Below are 21391 nucleotides of genomic sequence, written 5' to 3' on the forward strand. Positions count from 1 at the left end.
GCACGTTCACCTCCTACCATGATGACTCTAGATTTGATGTGCAAAAAACTTTTCAAAAAAAAGTGTGAGGGGAGTGCTACTAAAATATAACTTTTAATATATATAATTAAAATACACCACTATAGTGATAGTGAACCAACACCATCTAAAAAAAACTAATACACAGGATCCACTCAATCCGTATGGTGGATTTACCAATATACAGAGCGCCACCAATCCGGTGGATTTATATAAATATATACCGTTCTCGAATATATACCATTCTCTACGCGTTTCTGCCCTAATCTAGAGCGTCATCAGGAGAACTTCATACATATAGAAAGTCTCAACAATGTGGAAATGTGTGAGATAAAGAGATAACAATGGCGTCACTCAATATATTAACATAAGTAAATGCGTGTAGCACCCCTATGCTAGGTGCCACTGTGCGGGTGTAATTGATCTACATGTGGCCCCCCCCGATACTAGGTGCCACTATGCGGGTGTAATTAATCACAGCGGATCCAAAAGGGATAACCTATAAAAAAGAGATACATAAAGCCAGTCAGCCCATATGATCAGGTACAGTATAATATCCTTTCATGTGTAGGGCTCTCACTCACAGTCCGTGGTCCGTCTCCCAGTACCTAAGAAAAGAATACAACCGATATCCCTGTAAGGAGTTGCTGCGCGGCACCTGCAAAAGAATAGCGGTATCGCCGCCACTCGCTACTCACAGTCCACTGATGTAACCGCCAATTACAGGATCCCGGTAGGTGCGCAAACCCGCATTGGCGGGGAGCCAGTAACAGTCCGACCGGCTTCTATGCGCTACCTCGCCGGGATCCTTGGCGCCTATAGCTACTATGTTTTGAAGACCTATCGATCGGTGCCTCCTAAAAACAAACAAACAAAAAAACATAGAAAGGAAAAATAGAAATCTACTCTACACCAACCCAAGAGTATAGGATCAGCAGGGAGGAACATATTCAGAAGCCTTTAGTCGTGAAGCAGGAGGGTTTGTCTTTTTCGGATAGACACTACATCTGTCCCAACCTACAGCTCATTAATTCCTCGGACGCCATGGGGGAGTCCATCCACAAAGCCAGCATCCTGTCACATTTAGCAATGATCCCTCTTTTTAAGTATACACCTTCCTCCAACCTGAGCAACCAATTGATCTTATTAACAAGCTCTGACAGGGTTGGTTCCTCCTCATCTATCCTATGCCGTACTATTCACTTAGGGGCCATGTATAACATATGTGTTAACACTATTTTCGGAGAATCGGTAACTGTGAGGTCACGCAACATATCCTGGTATACAGAGGAACCATAAAAAATGTGCAGTAGCACGTTCACCTCCTACCATGATGACTCTAGATTTGAACAGCTCCACATCATATGCGCATCAGGTCTGTAGGTAGGATTTTGCATCTAGGGTAGCGCAATGGTTGAGTGGCTAGCACGGTTTCTTTGCAGCGCTGGAGTCCTAGGTTTAAATCACACAAATATGCAAGGAGTTTGTATGTTCTTCCTGTGATACTGATTTAGATTCTGAGCCTCAATGGCGACAGAGGCAAATTTGAGTGTACAGTGCTGTGGAATATGTTGGAGCTATATAAATAAAATAAAGGAATCTCGTGTGCTTGTAGTGAACAGGAATTGAGGATTTTTCTATACTCAGTGTAGTACAGTGTTTCCCAACCAGTATGCCTCCAACTAGTATTACAACTCCCAGCATGCTGGGTGTCATAGTTTTGCAGCAGTTGGCGGCACGCTGGTTGGGTAACACTGGTGTAGTAGATACAAGTCAAATGATCTGTGGGCTTTATTTGCTCAAAAATAATGTTCCCATTTGTCCTGAGGCTGGGGACACGTGTGGGGAAATTGTTCAATGGTTGACGCCCCAAAAAAACTTTTTGCACAATGTGCAACATTTTTCCTCAAAACACAGAAAAAGGCACACATTTCTGCACCAATAAATGATTGTTCAAAAATGTGTGACCCTCTTTTCAGTAAAACCTACACAAAAACCACTGATTTAAAGTCCCAACATTTATAAAAGCCTTTAGTTGTTTTTTTTTTTCTTAAATAATTGTCGCGTACGACTATGTACGACTACTCAATTTTTTGGGTGACTTTTTGATTGTGCAGTGCCCTAAGCCAAAAAAAATAAAGAAACTTGATTACCAAAGCAAAAAGTGATTTTTGACTTGCAGTGGTCAGAGATTTATCAAGTGCAAAAGGCGCAAAAAAGTCGTATCACATGAAAAAACCTACTAAATTTACTCCCCCTCAGACATGGAGCAGAAAAAGCCACTACCAAAGCAAAAAAAAAAAAATTGCTTACCTGAAAGAAATTTATCAACAGGCTGAAAGCAGTTGATAAATAAGTCGCACATAAGCAAAAAAATAAATAAAAAATAGTAAGAAAAATAGAACTTAACCTGTTAAGGACCCAGGGCGTAAACTTACGCCCTGAGTCCCTGTCCTGCGATAACGCGGGGTCACACGGTGACCCCGCATCATATCGTGGCGGGCCCGGCGTCATAGTGAAGCCGGGACCCGCCGCTAATAGCGCGCAGCACTGATCGCGGTGCCACGCGCTATTAACCCTTTAGCCGCGCGCTCAAAGCTGAGCCGCGTGGCTAAAAACTAAAGTAAAAGTGCCCGGCTAGCTCAGGGAGCTGTTCGGGATGGCCGCGGTATAATCGCGGCATCCCGAACAGCTGTACTTCAGGAGGAAGGTCTCTTACTTTCCTTCCTGCAGTCCGATCGCCGAATGAATGCTTCAAGCCTGAGATCCAGGCTTGAGCAATCAATCGCCGAAAACACTGATTGATGCATTCCTATGGAGATGCATCAACCAGTGGTAAAGATCAGTACATGCAATGTTATAGCCCCCCCTAGGGGCTATAATATGGCATAAGAAAAGTGTAAAAAAATCATTAACCCTTTCAATTATCCCTTCCCCTAATAAAAGTTTGAATCACCCGGCATTTCCAAGAATAAAAAAAAAAAACTGTGTAAATAAAAATAAACATATGTGGTATCACCAGGTGCTGAAATGTCCAAATTATAAAAATATACCGCTTTTTAAACCGCACGTTCAATGGCGTACGCGCAAAAAAAATTCCAAAGTCCAAAATAGCGCATTTTTGATCACTTTTTATAGCACAAAAAAGTGAATAAAAAGTGATCAAAAAGTCTTATCAGAACAAAAATGGTACCGCTAAAAACTTCAGATCACGGCGCAAAAAATGAGCCCTCATAGCGCCCTGAACACAGAAAAATAAAAAAGTTATAGGGCTCAGAAAATGACAATTTTAAACGTATAAATTTTCCTGCATGTATTCATGATTTTTTTCTGAAGTGATACAAAATCAAACCTATATAAGTAGGGGATCATTTTAACCGTATGGACCTACAGAATAAAGATAAGGTATCATTTTTGCCTAAAAATGTACTGCGTAAAAACGGAAGCCCCCAAAACTTATAAAATAGTGTTTTTTCATCAATTTTGTCGCACATTGATTTTTTTTTCCCATTTCACCGTAGATTTTTGGGTAAAATGACTAATGTCATTACAAAGTAGAATTAGTGACGCAAAAAATAAGCCATCATATAGAATTTTAGGTGAAAATTGTAAAGAGTTATGATTTTTTTAAAGTTAAGGAGGAAAAATTGAAAATGAAAAAAACGGAAAAAGCCCGGGTCCTTAAAGGGTTAAAAAAGGAATCCATAAGCAAACATTGATAAATGTCCTTCATTGTGTTTAACCCCTTCAGGACGGAGCCCATTTTGGCCTTAAGGACCGGAGCGTTTTTTGCACATCTGACCACTGTCACTTTAAACATTAATAACTCTGGAATGCTTTTAGTTATCATTCTGATTCAGAGATTGTTTTTTCGTGACATATTCTACTTTAACATAGTGGTAAATTTTTGTCGATACTTGCATCATTTCTTGGTGAAAAATCCGTAAATTTGATGAAAAATTTGAAAATTTAGCATTTTTCTAACTTTGAAGCTCTCTGCTTGTAAGGAAAATGGATATTACGAATACATTTTTTTTTTGGTTCACATATACAATATGTCTACTTTATGTTTGCATCATAAAATTGACGTGTTTTTACTTTTGGAAGACATCAGAGGGCTTCAACGGTCAGCAGCAATTTTCCGATTTTTCACAAAATTTTCAAACTCAGTATTTTTCAGGGACCAGTTCAGGTTTGAAGTGGATTTGAAGGGTCTTCATATTAGAAATACCCCATAAATGACCCCATTATAAAAACTACACCCCCCAAAGTATTCAAAATGACATTCAGTCAGCGTTTTAACCCTTTAGGAGTTTCACACGAATAGCAGCAAAGTGAAGGAGAAAATTCACAATCTTCATTTTTTACACTCACATGTTCTTGTAGACCCAATTTTTGAATTTTTTGAAGGGGTAAAAGGACAAAATTTTTACTTGTATTTGTAGCCCAATTTCTCTCGAGTAAGCACATACCTCATATGTCTATGTAAAGTGTTCGGCGGGCGCAGTAGAGGGCTCAGAAGGGAAGGAGCGACAAGGGGATTTTGGAGAGTACGTTTTTCTGAAATGGTTTTTGGGGGGCATGTTACCTTTAGGAAGCCCTTATGGTGCCAGAACAGCAAAAAAAAAACACATGGCATACCATTTTGGAAACTAGACCCCTCGGGGAATGTAACATGGGATAAAGTGAACCTTAATACCCCACAGGTGTTTCACGACTTTTGCAAATGTAAAAAAAAAAAAAAAAAATTTTACCTAAAATGCTTGTTTTCCCAAAAATTTTTTATTTTTAAAAAGGGTAATAGCAGAAAATACCCCAAAAATTTGAAGCCCAATTTCTCCCGATTCAGAAAACACCCCATATGGGAGTGAAAAGTGCTCTGCTGGCGCACTACAGGTCTCAGAAGAGAAGGAGTCACATTTGGCTTTTTGAACGCAAATTTTGCTCTGGGGGCATGCCGCATTTAGGAAGCCCCTATAGTGCCAGGATAGCAAAAAAAAAACACATGGCATACCATTTTGGAAACTAGACCCCTCGGGGAACGTAACAAGGGGTTAAGTGAACCTTTATACCCCACAGGTGTTTCACGACTTTTGCATATGTAAAAAAAAATTTTTTTTTTTACCTAAAATGCTTGTTTTCCCAAAAATTTTAAATTTTTAAAAAGGGTAAAAGCAGAAAATACCCCCCAAAATTTGTAACACAATTTCTCCCGAGTACGGCGATACCCCATATGTGACCCTAAACTGTTGCCTTGAAATACGACAGGGCTCCAAAGTGAGAGCGCCATGCGCATTTGAGGCCTAAATTAGGGATTGCATAGGGGTGGACATAGGGGTATTCTACGCCAGTGATTCCCAAACAGGGTGCCTCCAGCTGTTGCAAAACTCCCAGCATGCCTGGACAGTCAACGGCTGTCCGACAATACTGGGAGTTGTTTTGCAACAGCTGGAGGCTCCGTTCTGGAAACAGTGGCGTACCAGACGTTTTTCATTTTTATTGGGGAGGGGAGGGGGGCTGTGTAGGGGTATGTGTATACGTAGTGTTTTTTACTTTTTATTTTATTTTTTGTGTTAGTGTAGTGTAGTGTTTTTAGGGTACAGTCACACGGGCGGGGGTTCACAGTAGTTTCTCGCTGGCAATTTGAGCTGCAGCAGAAAGTTTGCGGCAGCACAAATTTGCAGCCAGATACTTACTGTAATCCTCCGCCCATGTGAGTGTACCCTGTACGTTCACATTGGGGGGGGGGGGGGGGGGGGACATCCAGCTGTTGCATAACTACAACTCCCAGCATGCCCGTTGGCTGTCGGTGACTGCTGAGAGTTGCAGTTTTGCAACAACTGTAGGCACACTGGTTATGTATCACTGAGTTTGTGACCTAACTCAGTGTTTCACAACCAGTGTGCCTCCAGCTATTGCAAAACTACAACTCCCAGCATGTACGGCGCATGGTGTACGGTGACTGCTGAGAGTTGTAGTTTGCAACAGCTGGAGGCACACCGGTCGTGAAACACTGAGTTAGGTAAAAAAAAACTCTGAGTTTCACAACCAGTGTGCCTTCAGCTGTTGCAAAACTACAACTCTCAGCAGTCACCGACAGCCAACGGGCATGCTGGGAGTTGTAGTTATGCAACCAGCAGATGCACCACTACAACTCCCAGCATGCACTTTAGCTGTTTGTGCAAGCTGGGAGTTGTAGTTATACAACAGCTGAAGGTACACTTTTCCATAGAAAGAATGTGCCTCCAGCTGTTGCAAAACCATAAGTCCCAGCATGCCCATAAGGGAATGCTGGGAGTTGTGGTGGTCTGCCTCCTGCTGTTGCATAACTACAGCTCCCAGCATGCCCTTTTTGCATGATGGGAGCTGTTGCTAAGCAACAGCAGGAGGCTGTCACTCACCTCCAACGATCCAGCAGCACAGGTCAGTCCCTCGTCGTCTCCGCCGCCGCAGCTGCTCCTGGGGCCCCGATCCCAACAGGGGCGCCGGGGATCGGGGTCCCCAGCACCGGGGGTCGTCTTCCCGCACCCGCTCACGTCCTCCAGAAGAGGGGCGGAGCGGGTGCGGGAGTGACACCCGCAGCAGGCGCCCTGATTGGTCGGCCGGTACTCCGGCCGACGAATCAGGGCGATCGTGAGGTGGCACCAGTGCCACCTCACCCCTGCAGGCTCTGGCTGTTCGGGGCCGTCAGAGACGGCCCCGAACAGCCAGTAATTCCGGGTCACCGGGTCACTGGAGACCCGATTGACCCGGAATCGCCGCAGATCGCTGGACTGAATTGTCCAGCGATCTGCGGCGATCGCCGACATGGGGGGGCATAATGACCCCCCTGGGCGATATGCCGGGATGCCTGCTGAACGATTTCAGCAGGCATCCGGCTCCGGTCCCCAACCGGCTAGCGGTGGGGGCCGGAATTCCCACGGGCGTATGGATACGCCCTCGGTCCTTAAGGACTCGGGATTCAGGGCGTATCCATACGCCCTATGTCCTGAAGAGGTTAAACAGTTTGTCTGAACGACCAGTCATCCTGACAAGAAGGTACGCTGACATATACCATGGTGTACTTGCAGCAGGTCTATTCTGTTTAATGGCCCAAAAGTAGTCATCTAGCGGCTAAAAGGTATATGGGGAGATTTATCAAAACCTGTGCAGAGGAAGAGTGGTGCAGTTGCCCATAGCAACCAATCAGATTGCTTCTTTCATTTTCCACAGGCCTCTTTAGAGGCCTGTGGAAAATGAAAGAAGCAATCTGATTGGTTGCTATGGGCAACTGCACCACTCTTCCTCTGCACAGGTTTTGATAAATCTCCCCCATAGTCTGTAAAGGAGGAGTATATGTGTAGGAAATTGCTTCAACATACTATGAACTATTTCGTCGAATTCCCACTGCCAATACACCGAGGCATACGTCGGCATACATTTTTGACCAAAATATACCTCTGAGTGTGAATTCAGCCATACTTTGCACCAGACACATGATCAGAATCATAATAGCGTGTGTGTACGAGCTATATGAAACTCCAAGTTTTGAGTGTCTACATTTTCCACAGCTTGAAAATAGTATGACAGACATGTTATTCACATGCATGGGATGAGGATTGTGATTGGATTTAATGAATATTTAGGTGCAGTGGCCGACATTTATCATTGTCTTTAGACAGTTTTTTTGTGTCTAGAAATGCGCAAAAAAGGCGCAAGCAGAGTTTATTTGCGCTTTTTGGTTTACACATTTCTGCTGATTTTGAGTTGCAATCCACTGATTTTGGCAATACACATGATATGGACGGGTTTTATGAACTGCGCCTTTTTGTGAAAAGGCGCAAAAAAGGCATAAAGCCACTGAAAAGTCTCTAAAACTACACCAGCCCAGACTTAGCTTTTTGGTGTACGTGAAGAGAGAAATTTCAGAAAATGTGACCTGCACAAAATGTATCAAATCCTCTGCGACCATTTCATAAATTTGGCGCTCTTACACATTACCAGCACACAAAAAATGGTGTAGAAAAATGCTTCACTTACACCTACAATGATAAATGCTTCACTTACACCTACAATGATAAATGCTTCACTTACACCTACAATGATAAATGCTTCACTTACACCTACAATGATAAATGCTTCACTTACACCTACAATGATAAATGCTTCACTTACACTTACAATGATAAATGCCGGCCAGTATGTATACATGAATGTTATATGTATATAGCCCAACAATGCCACCCAAGAAAGATAAAAAATGGCAGAAATAAAAAAAAAAAAAACGAAGTAATTGTAAATACAACATTTCATAATTCCCTATTCACTCAAGGCTATCTGAACATTGGGGTATTTTCAAGAAAAAAAATTCATGAATCACCCATGGCATTTTTACCAGTGTGTTTTTTTTTTTTTGTTGTTGTTTGTTCACCACCCTAAGGCTAAGTTTCCACTTGGTTTTTTTTTCTGGCAGTTTTTGGAATACAGCCACTGCAGTTTTGAGCCAAAGCCAGAAGTGTATTCAAAAAGGAATAGGACATATAAAGGAAGGACTTACACTCCTCCTCATTTATGGATCCACTTGGCTCAAAAACTGCAGTGGTAGTTTTCCAAAAACTGCCAGAAAAAAAAAAAACAAGTGGAAACTTAGCCTAAGGCTTTTATCATACACAAATCTTGTTTGGCCTCTTTTTGGTCTTAAAAAAATCCACACAACACTGCCCGTTATTTTTTGTCCTCCATTATACAGTTTTGGGGCTTCTTTCCCCATAATAGTGTATATCAGTATAGGCGTTTTATTACGTTGCGTTTTCCTCCTACATTTTTGTCATGTGATTCTTTCATTATGTGACTCAAGGTCCTGGTTCCCGTGCTCGGTACTTTTGTGAAGTCCATCTAAATGGTTTTGTTTATGGACACACATCTATTAAGACAGCTGAAACCGGCATGGTTTTTTGGGAAGAAAGCTTTAACTTGACAGACTTTCCATTCTCATCAAAACTGAGGTGGAAAAAATCACCAGAAAAAAACATCCAAATACAGGTACATGAGTGTTTTTTTTTTTTCATTTATGGAGGTCTATGGGAGGAAGAATGCCACAATTTCTTTAAAAAACAACAAACAAACACCAAAGCAAGAACATGCTGTGATTTAAATGAAAACTGCCATGGAGCCAAAAAAATCCGAAAAGGGGCCAATAGAAAAAGATACCATGTAGTTATTAGTTATGTTGTTTTATATTTCCCTATTGTCTCTCAGCGAACATCTGGCCGCAGCGTTTTTGGCCTAAAAAACAACATGAAGCGACTATAGTGGAATTTTTTTAATCCTATTTAACAAAACTGGCGCTTCTGATTCTAACCCAAGGATGACCTCACACATGCATATTATACATTTTTTGTATCCGTATTACAGCCACAAGTTTTTGGGGAAGCCCTATTTTTTCTCCAAACTTTTTTAACACCAGTTTTCTGGTGTAAGCCATAATGTGCTAAGTCCAATGTGCCTTGTACACTAGGACAATACTGGGGATAACAAGTATAAGCTAAAAACAGAACTGGAAATTTAGCCATGGTAGGTCATTATATCTGTGACAACGCTCTTTCTGGGGGATGCCGGGAGGACACCACATTACTTGGAGAGAGATAATGAACAACTATATATACATTTTCCGATCCCAAGTGAGATTTCCTTGTCATTAATCAGAGGTGTACACCATCTGAGGGGAATTGGGGTTGTTGGGAGTAATGAGTTTTCTTCATATGGTTTCCACACTCCTGTGCCATGTATAGCCATGAGAAAAGATGTGATTATTATAAGGCAGAAAGGGGCAAATAGTATATTGGGCTGTGTTCAATGCATTGCTGATGGACGTATGGGCACCTGTCCCCACAAAAACTACAACAAAAACATGCATTCAAATGCATCAAGAATATACATACTCAAACAGGTACTTACACTGATGTATACACTAGTATAAATATACACCAACATACATAATATACACATCATACACACAGTGCTATGCTATCAGTTTTCCTTATGTCTTTGTTGTTGTCTTTCCTCCGCAGATGTAACAATCGCACACAGTGTGTTGTTATTGCTGATTCTGAAGCCTTTCCTGACCCATGTCCAGGGACCTACAAATACCTGGAAGTCCAGTATGACTGCGTGCCATACAGTGAGTATACACCATGACACTATCTGTATAAAATCATGTATAAAAGAGAGTACAGTGGGAGAAATACCCAACAACCACCTACTATGGAAGGCCACATAGCACGTGTCAAAATAACACCAGTCAAATAGTTCTCCCCTAGAAGGAAGAACACTGTCTCTCTAGTGCACTTGTAGGTGAAACTAGAAATTGTTTTCTGGAGAAGAGTTAATTTGCATACCTTTTTCCCAGGGTGCATTGCCTGGCCTGTAAAACTTCCTACACCAGCTGGTGTCTCCTCAAGACAGCACAGTAAGGGCCCATTCACACTATGGAATATCTCGGGGAGGATATTATGTGTGCAGTGGATGTCACCAAAGTTGACCCTATGACAGCAGGGACATGTGCCATCTCCATTGACGGCAATGTGATAATGAATATATTTATTCTTTCAGCGGAGCCTGAAATCCATAATTTCCAGTGCAGAAATTCAGCAGTGTGCACGGTGCCGCAGAATCCTATTGAAAACAATAGCAAGCTGTTGCATCGGAATCTCCAAGCAGAATTTCTCTGCTTGGAAATACCATAGTGTGAACTGGCCCTTATGCTTCTGAATTTACATTAACTCTATAGCTTTGATCGCTACACCCCACTCGAGACTATGTAACCTGTTGCATGTGATCTCATCATCTAATGACAGTTCTTATACAAATGTTACAGGCTATGCTAATACCAGTATTGTATTGTAAATTGATGTTTTTGTTGATATCACGGAGGCTCTACACCACATAACGTAACATGTCTGCATTATAATATCTCACTTGTACACAAGGACTGGCAGCACATGTTATACATAACAAAACTTGCGAAATATAACGAAAAAGAAATTGCGCATGGTGACAGATACCGCTCCAGTTATCCGTATCCCTAATTAAATGCCTATACTCCACCACTGTAAGCCATGTTCCTGACCAAATAAGCTAAGTAATTTAATTCCCATATACATCATTAAATCCATTTACAGCTCTATGTCACCTTGTCTTTACCGTTCATGTTAATACCATTCCCTATTTGTGCTTTTTCTTTACTTTTTTTTTATTATTGTAAAATGTATATTTTTTTACACCATTGGACCATTCTCTGTTGTTTCTCTTTAGAGTAATGTTCTGTTTATCACTATAGCTGTCTACATCCATGACACTAGGGCTCGTTCACATTAACGTCTGTCCCCGTTAATTAATGCCCGTTCTCAAAACCATTCAAGCCTTTTGCAGGTGGTTTACAAATGGCTGTAAATAGATTCCATTGATGTCAATGGGATTTTTTACAGTCCTTCATCATTCATTTGCACTTGTTTGGTTCTTATTCCATTATTTTTAGCGGAGAAAAGACGTTGCATGCAGTATTTTTTTTCCCCACCAAAAACAACGGGTTAAAAATTCATTTTTGAACAGTTATTACTTCTGAGCATGCTCAGAAGAGGTGAAAGCAGCGGACTCCTGCAGTGCTGTGGGGCTACTACTCCCATCAGGGAACAGACTTGTTTCCATGATGAGAGTAATAGTTCTGCCAGCTGCAGGAGTCTGCGGATAGCTGAGAAGACTACAGTATTGCTTGTCCTACTACCCCCATCATGGAACAGAGTCTGTTCCATGTTGGGGGCAGTAGTACAGGGGCTGAGGGATTGATCGCATGACATGTCACTTCATTCCCTTCTGCTGATCCCCATACCCGCCAGGCTCCCGGGAAGGGATTTTAAGATAAAAGTACAAGACAGTATATACATCGCAGGGAAGCAAAGCATGCTGCCCACTGCCCTGGTTAATAGCTTATAATCCCATCTGGTCTCAGAAGTGAGACCCAGTGCGATCAATCACCCAACCTCTGTACACACACTCTGTTCCATGATGGGGGTAGTAGTATAAGCACTACTGTAGTCTCACCAACCGCCAACTCCCACAGCTGAGGGAACTACTACTTCCATCATGGAAATAAGTCTGTTCCATTATGGTAGTAGTAATACCCCTATCTGCAGGAGTCTGTAGGCGGCTGACTTTTCATAGTAACGGACAAAAAACTGATGCAAAAGGATGCCACTAAATGGCATCCCTTTGCATCAGTCTGCATCCATTAGTAGTATGGTCCTTTTGTACAGCATTGACAGGAAAAAATCAGGATGGGAGACAACGACCGTGTGAACCTAGCCTAATGGATTCCTTCTCCCCCAGCTACACTATTCTTATATATTTCTAGTATGTGTGTCATTGCTTAAAATCTTAACAAGGTATTCCCATGTCATAAACTGATGGTTTGTTGGTTAGATGCATCATCACTTTATGATCATTGGGGTCTGACCTCTGTGGCCTCCACCGATCCGAAAAATGAAGGGGCCGCAGCACTAAGTGAAAGCTGTGGCCCAGGATTTAACAAAGTACATGGGGAAAAAAAAACAGTGGGATGCTCGCAGGTACAAATACCCCTCGCATGCACATGGCACAATACGAGATGGTAAACTGCTCACCTTTGAGTGTTGAGTTCAGGGCTTAACACCTATGCTTGCGTATATAGTATATATATGCCTGCCTGAATCCCAAACCAATGTCTCAAATGATGATCGGTAAATTGAAGTATAGAAGATTCGAGGGGGGGCACAAGCCGGTTCATGGAGGTGAATGACCTTGGACCACAATGTAAAATAGCACAGCATGTTTATTATTTAATACAATATAGACAGCGCTTTTCAAAAAGATTCCACTTTCCTTCGTCTGAAGAAGTAGAATCTTTTTGAAAAGCGTTGTCCATATGGTATTATATAATAAATGTCCTTTGTTTTTTACAATTAAGGCCGTTCACCTTCACAAGCCAACTTGCGCCACTAGCAAAAACATTTTTCTAAGGCCCCCCTGGGATCTTCTACACATCAGTCAGGACTGAGGGTGTCCCAAAGGTCAGATTAAACCATAGCAAAATGTCATCCCCATTAATATAAATACTTCACAGATGGGGTATGTGCAGGTTGTATACAAAAACTAATTATAATTACTATCTGCATGGATGAGCTTGCTCTAGTTTCAATTCTCAGGTTTGGTTCCTTTTTCTGTTTTGGGGTCCCATTGAATTTCTACCGAATTGGTTAATTTGATATGTCACCTGTTTCCTACTTTAAAAAAAACAAAAACACAGAGAATTGTGATTCCTGAGCAATCCCATTCTGATAGATGAGAATCAATAAGAAAGACACTCCAACAGCTGAGACCAAAAGGCCAATAAAAATAGCACACCGACAGCCTAAAACAGAGTAAACTGATAACTGAAACCAAAGAACAAGGGAGACCTGACAGCTTCGATAACTGAAAAATGGCACATTGACAGCCTAGATGAAAGAACAATGGCACACGGACAGCCTAGATGAAGAAATAATGGCACATTGTCAATGTAGATAAAAGAACAATGGCACACTGACAATCTAGATATAAAGATTGTCCACGGCTATAGTGGCTATATTGGTACTGATAAAATCAGATTTAATGAAATGAGATGTATATAGATAGTTTGAGGCATCCATCTTGAGAGGCTGGGATTTGAGGGCGAGCTAGAAGGCGTGCCTCCTTGACTCTTGTCCGAGAAATGCATAGGAAATTTAAAGGAAAAGGGTCATCTGTTCACCCGCACTAAACCCAATACACTCGGTTATAGTGTGGGTGAACAGTAGACTGATGAGGGGTTAATGGGTTAAATACATACATGCACTATGGAGATCTGTCCATCCAAAGATTGGCATTCATCTTCAGTAAATTGCACGCTGGAGGCGGGCCTGCCAGCTCAATTTTAATAAGCAGAAATAAATTCGGCACTCATATGCAATTGAGAATATGTCGTTTTATTCCGCAAATTTAGCAATCCAACAGATTACTAAATGACGTTTCAATCCGTAAATGGATCTTCATCAGATATCTGTAAATCAGTCAACATACAGAATCATGAGAAAAAAGACCAACATAGAAAGCAAAATAATAGCAAAATATAAGTACAAACGTGCCAGGGTGAGACTAGGATCAAGGTATCAATAGGAATAAAGTATAACTGGAAACTGTAGTCAGTGTATATATGAAGTAGGTAGAACGATAAGATCCTGTATGGAACATATCCCAAAGGCGGCATCAAGTTGAATATTCATTGTTGTGGGTCACGTGAGCACTCAGTCGGCGCAGCACTCAAATGATCCGCAACAATGAATATACATATTGAGCTGGCGGGCACTCCTCCAGTACGTAATTTGCTGAACCCCTCATCGGTCTCCTGTTCACCAACACTATAACCCAGTGTATTGGGTTCAGTGTGGGTGAACAGATGACCGTTTTCCTTTACTATGTTTGGGAACCACCATTAGCTGCAGAAAACTTAGGTTAGTTTTATATCTTAACATCTATCTAACTGCATCTGCAGCTCCTTAGCAGCAAATACAGGTGACAGATTGCCTTTGAATCTGAGCTGTCCATGAGCCACTTTTCTTAGTTCCAAGCTGTCCATGTTTCATTGTTCTTGGATCTAGCTGGTAGGGATCGACCTATTATCAGTTTGGCTGATATTATCGGCCGATATTCATGATTTTGGACGTTATCAGTATTGGCAATTACCTTGCCGATAATCCGATAATGCCCCAATATCGGCGGATCCCTACTAGCTAGTCAATGTGCCATTGTCCTGGGATCTAGCTGGTTAATGTGCCATTGACCTCGGATCTCAGCTGAGAGAACAATTGAACTAAGATCTGAAAAATGGCATGTCGAGAGCTCAAATCTAAAAACAATGGCAAATGGACAGCTGAAATAAATGAACAATGGTACATGGATAGCTTATTTCTAAAAACATTGTCACATAGACTGCTGAGATCAAAGAACAATAGTACACGAACAGATGAGATCTAAAAAATATGGATTATGGACAGCTGAGATCCAAGAACATCGGCACACAAACAGCTGGATCTAAGAACAATGGCACATGGACAACTGACATCTAAGAACAATGGCACATGGACAACTGACATCTAAGAACAATGGCACACGGACAACTGACATCTAAGAACAATGGTACATGGACAGCTGACATCTAAGAGCAATGGCACATGGACAACTGACATCTAAGAACAATGGCACACGGACAACTGACATCTAAGAACAATGGTACATGGACAGCTGACATCTAAGAGCAATGGCACATGGACAACTGACATCTAAGAACAATGGCACACGGACAACTGACATCTAAGAACAATGGCACATGGACAGCTGACATCTAAGAACAATGGCACATGGACAGCTGACTTCTAAGAACAATAGCACTTGGACAACTGACATCTAAGAACAATGGCACTTGGACAGCTAATATCTATAAATAATGGCACTTGGACAGTTACAACCTACGAACAATAGTACATAGGCAGCTGAGATCTAAAAACAATGCTACGTGGACAGTTGGAACAATAGGGCACAGACCACTAAGTTCACTAACAGCTGAGATCTTAGAACAATGGTACATTAAAATGAAGGTGACGAAACAACAGAGCACTGACAGCTCACATCCTAGAATAACAGAACTAAAAAAGGTTAAAGGGGTTCTCCCCTACTAAGGACTGTCATTAATAAATATTTCTTCTTCATCAAACGGACCTCTGCTGGGATCCTGAGCATTTTGCATGCAAAGCCACCACAGGTGAAGGTAAATACTTAAATCCTTACCTTAAAGGAAACCTGTCATCTGGATTATTTGAGTCTAAACCATTTCCCCGATGTTGTGGGACTCTTTAACTGCCCTATTGGTATACTTTTAGTTGAGCTGGTTCCATTGTTATTATGCAGGACTAGTCATCTTGGCAGAGCCACTTGTCTTATTAGTCAAAGAGCTCCCACGGTAATCCCAAAGATGCTCCAATGTCACCATAATTGGGGTGATTGCAGCAGAGCTACTGAGACAAGTGTATCCACCCAGATAAATATTTAGAGGTATTTATAATACAGTTTATTTTCTGCACTATTCCTTATCATCCAGCATAACTAAAACCATGAAGAGTTATTAAATGACATGGGTGCCAGGTTCCCTGTAAAAGTGAGCCAGTCACCAAGACAGAATCCATTACTGCAGGGCATCTGAATCACAAGGCAATAAAAATAAGCCAGGGGTGCCAGCCTGCATGTGGCACATCTGACTAGAAGACGGTGTATTTGTATAAAGTCTGAACCCTGCACTGCTCATTCTTGTTTTCTACATCCATCAAAATACACAGCTCAAAAAAATAAAGGGAACACTTAACACAATGTAACTCCAAGGCAATGACACTTCTGTGAAATCACACTGTCCACTCAGGAAGCAACACTGATTGACAATCAATTTCACATGCTGTTGTTCAAATGGAACAGACAACAGGTGGAAATTATAGGCAATTAGCAAGACATCCCCAATAAAGGAGTGGTTCTTCAGGTGGTGACCACAGACCACTTATTAGTTCCTATGCTTCCTGGCTGATGTTTTGGTCCCTTTTGAATGCAGGTGGTGCTTTCACTCTAGTGGTAGCATGAGACAGAGTCTACAACCCACACAAGTGGCTCAGGTAGTTCAGCTCATCCAGGATGGCACATCAATGCGAGCTGTGGCAAGGTTTTCTTTGTCTGTCAGCGTAGTGTCCAGAGCATGGAGGCGCTACCAGGAGACAGGCCAGTACATCAGGAGACATACGTAGAGGAGGCCGCAGGAGGGCAACAACCCATCAGCAGGACCGCTACCTCTGCCTTTGTGCAAGGAGGAGCAGGAGGAGCACTGCCAGAGCCCTGCAAAATGACCTCCAGCAGGCCACAAATGTGCATAGGTCCACTGAAACGGTCAGAAACAGACTCAATGAGGGTGGTATGAGGGCCCGACGACCACAGATGGGGGTTGTGCTTACAGCCCAACACCGTGCAGGACGTTTGGCATTTACCAGAGAACACAAAGATTGGCAAATTCCCCACTGGCACCCTGTGCTCTTCACAGATGAAAGCAGGTTCACACTGAGCACATGTGACAGACGTGACAGAGTCTGGAGACGCCGTGGAGAACAATTTGCTGCCTGCAACATCCTACAGCATGACTGGTTTGGCGGCGGGTCAGTAATTGTGTGTGGTGGCATTTCTTTGTGGTGCCGCACAGCCCTCCATGTTCTTGCCAGAGGTAGCCTGACTGCCATTAGGTACCGAGATGAGATCCTCAGATTCCTTGTGAGACCATATGCTGTTGCGGATGGCCCTGGGTTCCTCCTAATGCAAGACAACGCTAGACCTCATGTGGCTGGAGTATGTCAGCAGTTCCTGCAAGAGGAAGGCATTGATGCTATGGACTGGCCTGCCCATTCCCCAAACCTGAATCCGATTGAGCACATCTGGGACATCATGTCTGTCTTCATCCACCAACGCCACATTGCACCACAGACTGTCCAGGAGTTGGCGGATGTGGGGTGTCCCGATACCGCATCTTATACGGTACCTATGTATGTGTGGGTCCCCATAGCCAGAGTCCCTAGGACGTGGGGATCCCTGTTGTGTAGCCTACCCCTTGTCGTCTCTATTCCAACTAATAGCCTAGTAATTTATGTAAGGGTGATCTAAATATAGTAATATATGTAAATAAATGGTTAATTACCGGTTCCATAGTGTTGCAGGACCTGCGGGTCACGTGACTAGGTAAACTCTATGGTATTCTGCTTAAGGACCTTTGGAGGCCCGGTGACGTATACAATCCCATTATTCTGTGTAGTGGTGAGTGACGGATGTTCGGGCCAATCGGATTCACCCCGCCCCCTGCCCATATAAGGGAGCGGCGGCCATGTTTTCTCTCTCTTGTTCCTGGGCTGACAAACGAGAAGGATCTGCGCAGCAACTATCGCAGTGAGTTAGGCCCGAGCCTTGCGGCAACGGCTGAGTAATTCAGAATAGAGAGTGTATCAATCCCCAAACACTCTGCAGCATCACCGGACCTAATATAACCCCTAAATTTGGACGGATCTGCAAATATCTACCCTAAATTCAGATACTTTCTAAACAGCTCAAGGTCCGCAACAACTGTCAGTCACTGAGCGATATAAGGACTGTTTGTATGGGACTGTTACTGTGCCTTGGATGTATCGCAAGCACTTAAGTAAAGTTGTTCAAGTTCAATCTCCTTGTGGACCTTCAGTCATTTCATGCACCTATCGTTACTGGGAAGGGCGGCGATAGGCCGGAGCATTACCTCAGCATACCAGCCCTTAGCCTGGCGTCACGAACTATAGGGTTAACATTAACCCCTCATATACCGATACCATACCACCACTACCATACACCCCCCAAGGGCTACCACAGATGCTTTAGTCCAGGTCTGGGAGGACATCCCTCAGGAGACCATCTGCCACCTCATTAGGAGCATGCCCAGGCATTGTAGGGAGATAATACGGGCACGTTGAGGCCACACAAACATTATATCAAAATTGGATCAGCCTGTAGTGTGGTTTTCTACTTTGATTTTGAGTGTGACTCCATATCCAGACCTCCATGGGTTGATAAATTTGATTTCCATTGATATTTTTTGTGTGATTTTGTTGTCAGCACATTCAACTATGTAAAGACGAAAGTATTTCATATGATTAGTTCATTCATTCAGATCTAGGATGTGGTATCTTAGTGTTCCCTTTATTTTTTTGAGCAGTGTATTTAGCTGAATATGTTTGGGCTGCTGCCACTGCTACCAGTTGCTTTTACCATATTGTTCTATTCCCACCCTATCCATTCATGATGTCTATAGAGAAACATAATACAGATAGAGTACATTTTTCTGTATGATTCTATAAGAGACCATATCTTAGATATTTAATCCAGGATAAGATATCCTTTCTGCAGAAGTGCCTGATCAATAACATAAACTAAACATAATTTGATATGGGGCAATGGACATCCACCTCATAGAAACCTTTACCTTTCTGTGGATCAACACAGTAGATTATAAATTGGATTTGATGGGCCTGTGTTTTATGAAGCCAGATCAGCTATGAAATTTGTTTTAGTTTTCCATTGGTGTGTTAATTTTTTCACATACTTTTTTAAACTTTTCTAAAATTTTTATTCCATCTTTTAGTACTGGAAAAGGAAGAAGAATGTCCAGCACTTGACTCTGGGAACAGGTACTTTGTTGAAAAGCCAGGGAGAACAAACAGTTACACAGAGATGTGTGACGCATTTCGGCTTGCGTTACCGAGCCTTAGTCATACAAGGCTCACGTTACCGAGCCTTAGTCATTGTATGACTAAGGCTCAGTAACGCGAGCCGAAACGCGTCACACATCTCTGTGTACCTGGTTGTTCTCCCTGGCTTTTCAATAAAGTACCTGTTCCCAGAGTCAAGCTCTGGACATTCCACTTCCTTTTCCATTGTTTGGGGCGGAGTCCACGCCTGGTCCATGCGCCGGCTACGAGGGTGAGCTGATATGAACTGTGTTCTATATCTTTTAGTATTCATCCCATCTACTGACCTGTCATTTATTTCCAGGACTCATTAACAATTCCCAAAACAGAAAACAGGACCATCCAGAATGTAAACTCTAATCTCTGTTACCATAATGGGATGGGACATCATACTTTGAGTCACACATCACTATTCAGTGGCCAAAAGTGATAAATATAAGTATAAAATATACAGATAAATTACAATAGCAGAGGAGTAGGGAAAAAAATGTTGCACATAATATAAAATATACTGATAAATTACTAAATGGTGGAAGAGTGGGGAAATGTTATTTATAGGTGCACATAGTATACCATGGTAGTAATGATCTATTTTTTACATATCTGGGCAGTTCCTGAGTTTTGCTACTCTTGAACCAAGCCATATACTGATAATAGGTCGCTAGTATATGCCATTAATGCCTTTAATATCAGTATGTGGGGGGGGGGGAGGAGGGGTCACTCTTTTTTTTCCTACAGAACGCCTTCGTAATGTACCAACATCAATTTTCATTTATTTTCTTAATCATTTCTGTTTGTTATGTATCCATACAATGTTCTCATCTGAGCCTATCTTTTCACCTTGCCTATCACCGAATCCCAGCTTTGCAATAATCTGGCCATTGTTTGGCACCGTTTGGTGTCTGGTGAATAGGTACACACCTGTTCCGAATACATTGTAGCCCTGTTCTAAAATGGAGGCTTATACTATCACATATAAGGGTAAACTTTGCATGCACATAGAGATTGCTATTACAAACTTGGAGGCATACGTGAATATAGAGTGTCACCTACTGACTAGGAATATTGTTATACCCAGCCTGGATTAAGAATGAATTAGTATCCAACACACTGAGCTCCAGATACTTGTCAGGGCACATCTAAGAATGTATCATCTCCCGCTATGGATAACGATTGCTATTCACTGCACACACTGATACACAAGGTGAATATTTGCATGCATTTTAATTGCTACTCAGTGACTTGTAGACTCATGACCGGTAGTTACATCGCAGAGCGGACACAGACATAATACTGTTCTGCACCCATAGTGCTCTGCACATCCTCCAGTATGCAAACAGACTGACAGGTCTCTACAATGTTCTGCATGCCTTTTTTTTTTTAGTCAGAGAGTTATGGAGCCATGTGGGAAAGCAAGGTGCATTGTGTATTTACAACGTTTAACTATTTCCTTTTCTTTCCAGGCTTGGCTCATTAATATACTGCTTCTATCCCCAGGACGTTCTGCCAAGGCTGTCACGCTCTGTCTCTTTCTCCCTCTGCCTGTCCCTCTCTCTTAGCAATTTTCATTCTGTTGCTCCTGACTTGTTCTGCCTTCAATCGGCTGTCTCTATCTTTCTCATCTGTCTCTTTAAAAAAAACAAAAACAAAAACAAAATGTATTTGTCTCATCTTTCAAACTGAATGACATTTCTCAATTTTCTTTCGGAGTTAGATTTTTGCTCTGCCTCTGTCTTTTTTCTCTCTCTCTCACTCTGCTTGTCTTCATCTCGCAATATATTCCTCTGCCCTAGAGTTATCAGATGGTGGCAAGGTTTAGCACTCCATAATTCTTATTTCCATGGGTGTGAGATAAGGACTGCAAAACCTTAGCACATTTTGCTAAATCTTGGCCTATTTTACATTCTCTGCCTGTTTGTAACTTTGCTTGTCTGTAAATATTAACTTTTACATTGCAGATTCCTTGAGTGTGTCTCCCCTGAATCTGCCCCAGT

The 21391-nt window shown here is 42.1% G+C and overlaps 1 protein-coding gene across 2 annotated transcripts in view; it reads left to right on the plus strand.

Annotated features, from left to right (window-relative positions):
• Nucleotides 1-21391, plus strand: part of ADGRL1 (adhesion G protein-coupled receptor L1) — a 391958-nt gene that overhangs the window by 304376 nt on the left and 66191 nt on the right. For both annotated transcript variants that reach the window (XM_056570743.1, XM_056570744.1), the window contains exon 4: nt 10068-10177. In XM_056570743.1, the coding sequence (XP_056426718.1) occupies nt 10068-10177 (110 nt within the window). The remainder of the gene's footprint in view (nt 1-10067; nt 10178-21391) is intronic.

The sequence above is a fragment of the Hyla sarda genome, chromosome 4 (genome assembly GCF_029499605.1).
Source record: "Hyla sarda isolate aHylSar1 chromosome 4, aHylSar1.hap1, whole genome shotgun sequence".
Classification (NCBI taxonomy): Eukaryota; Metazoa; Chordata; class Amphibia; order Anura; family Hylidae; genus Hyla; species Hyla sarda.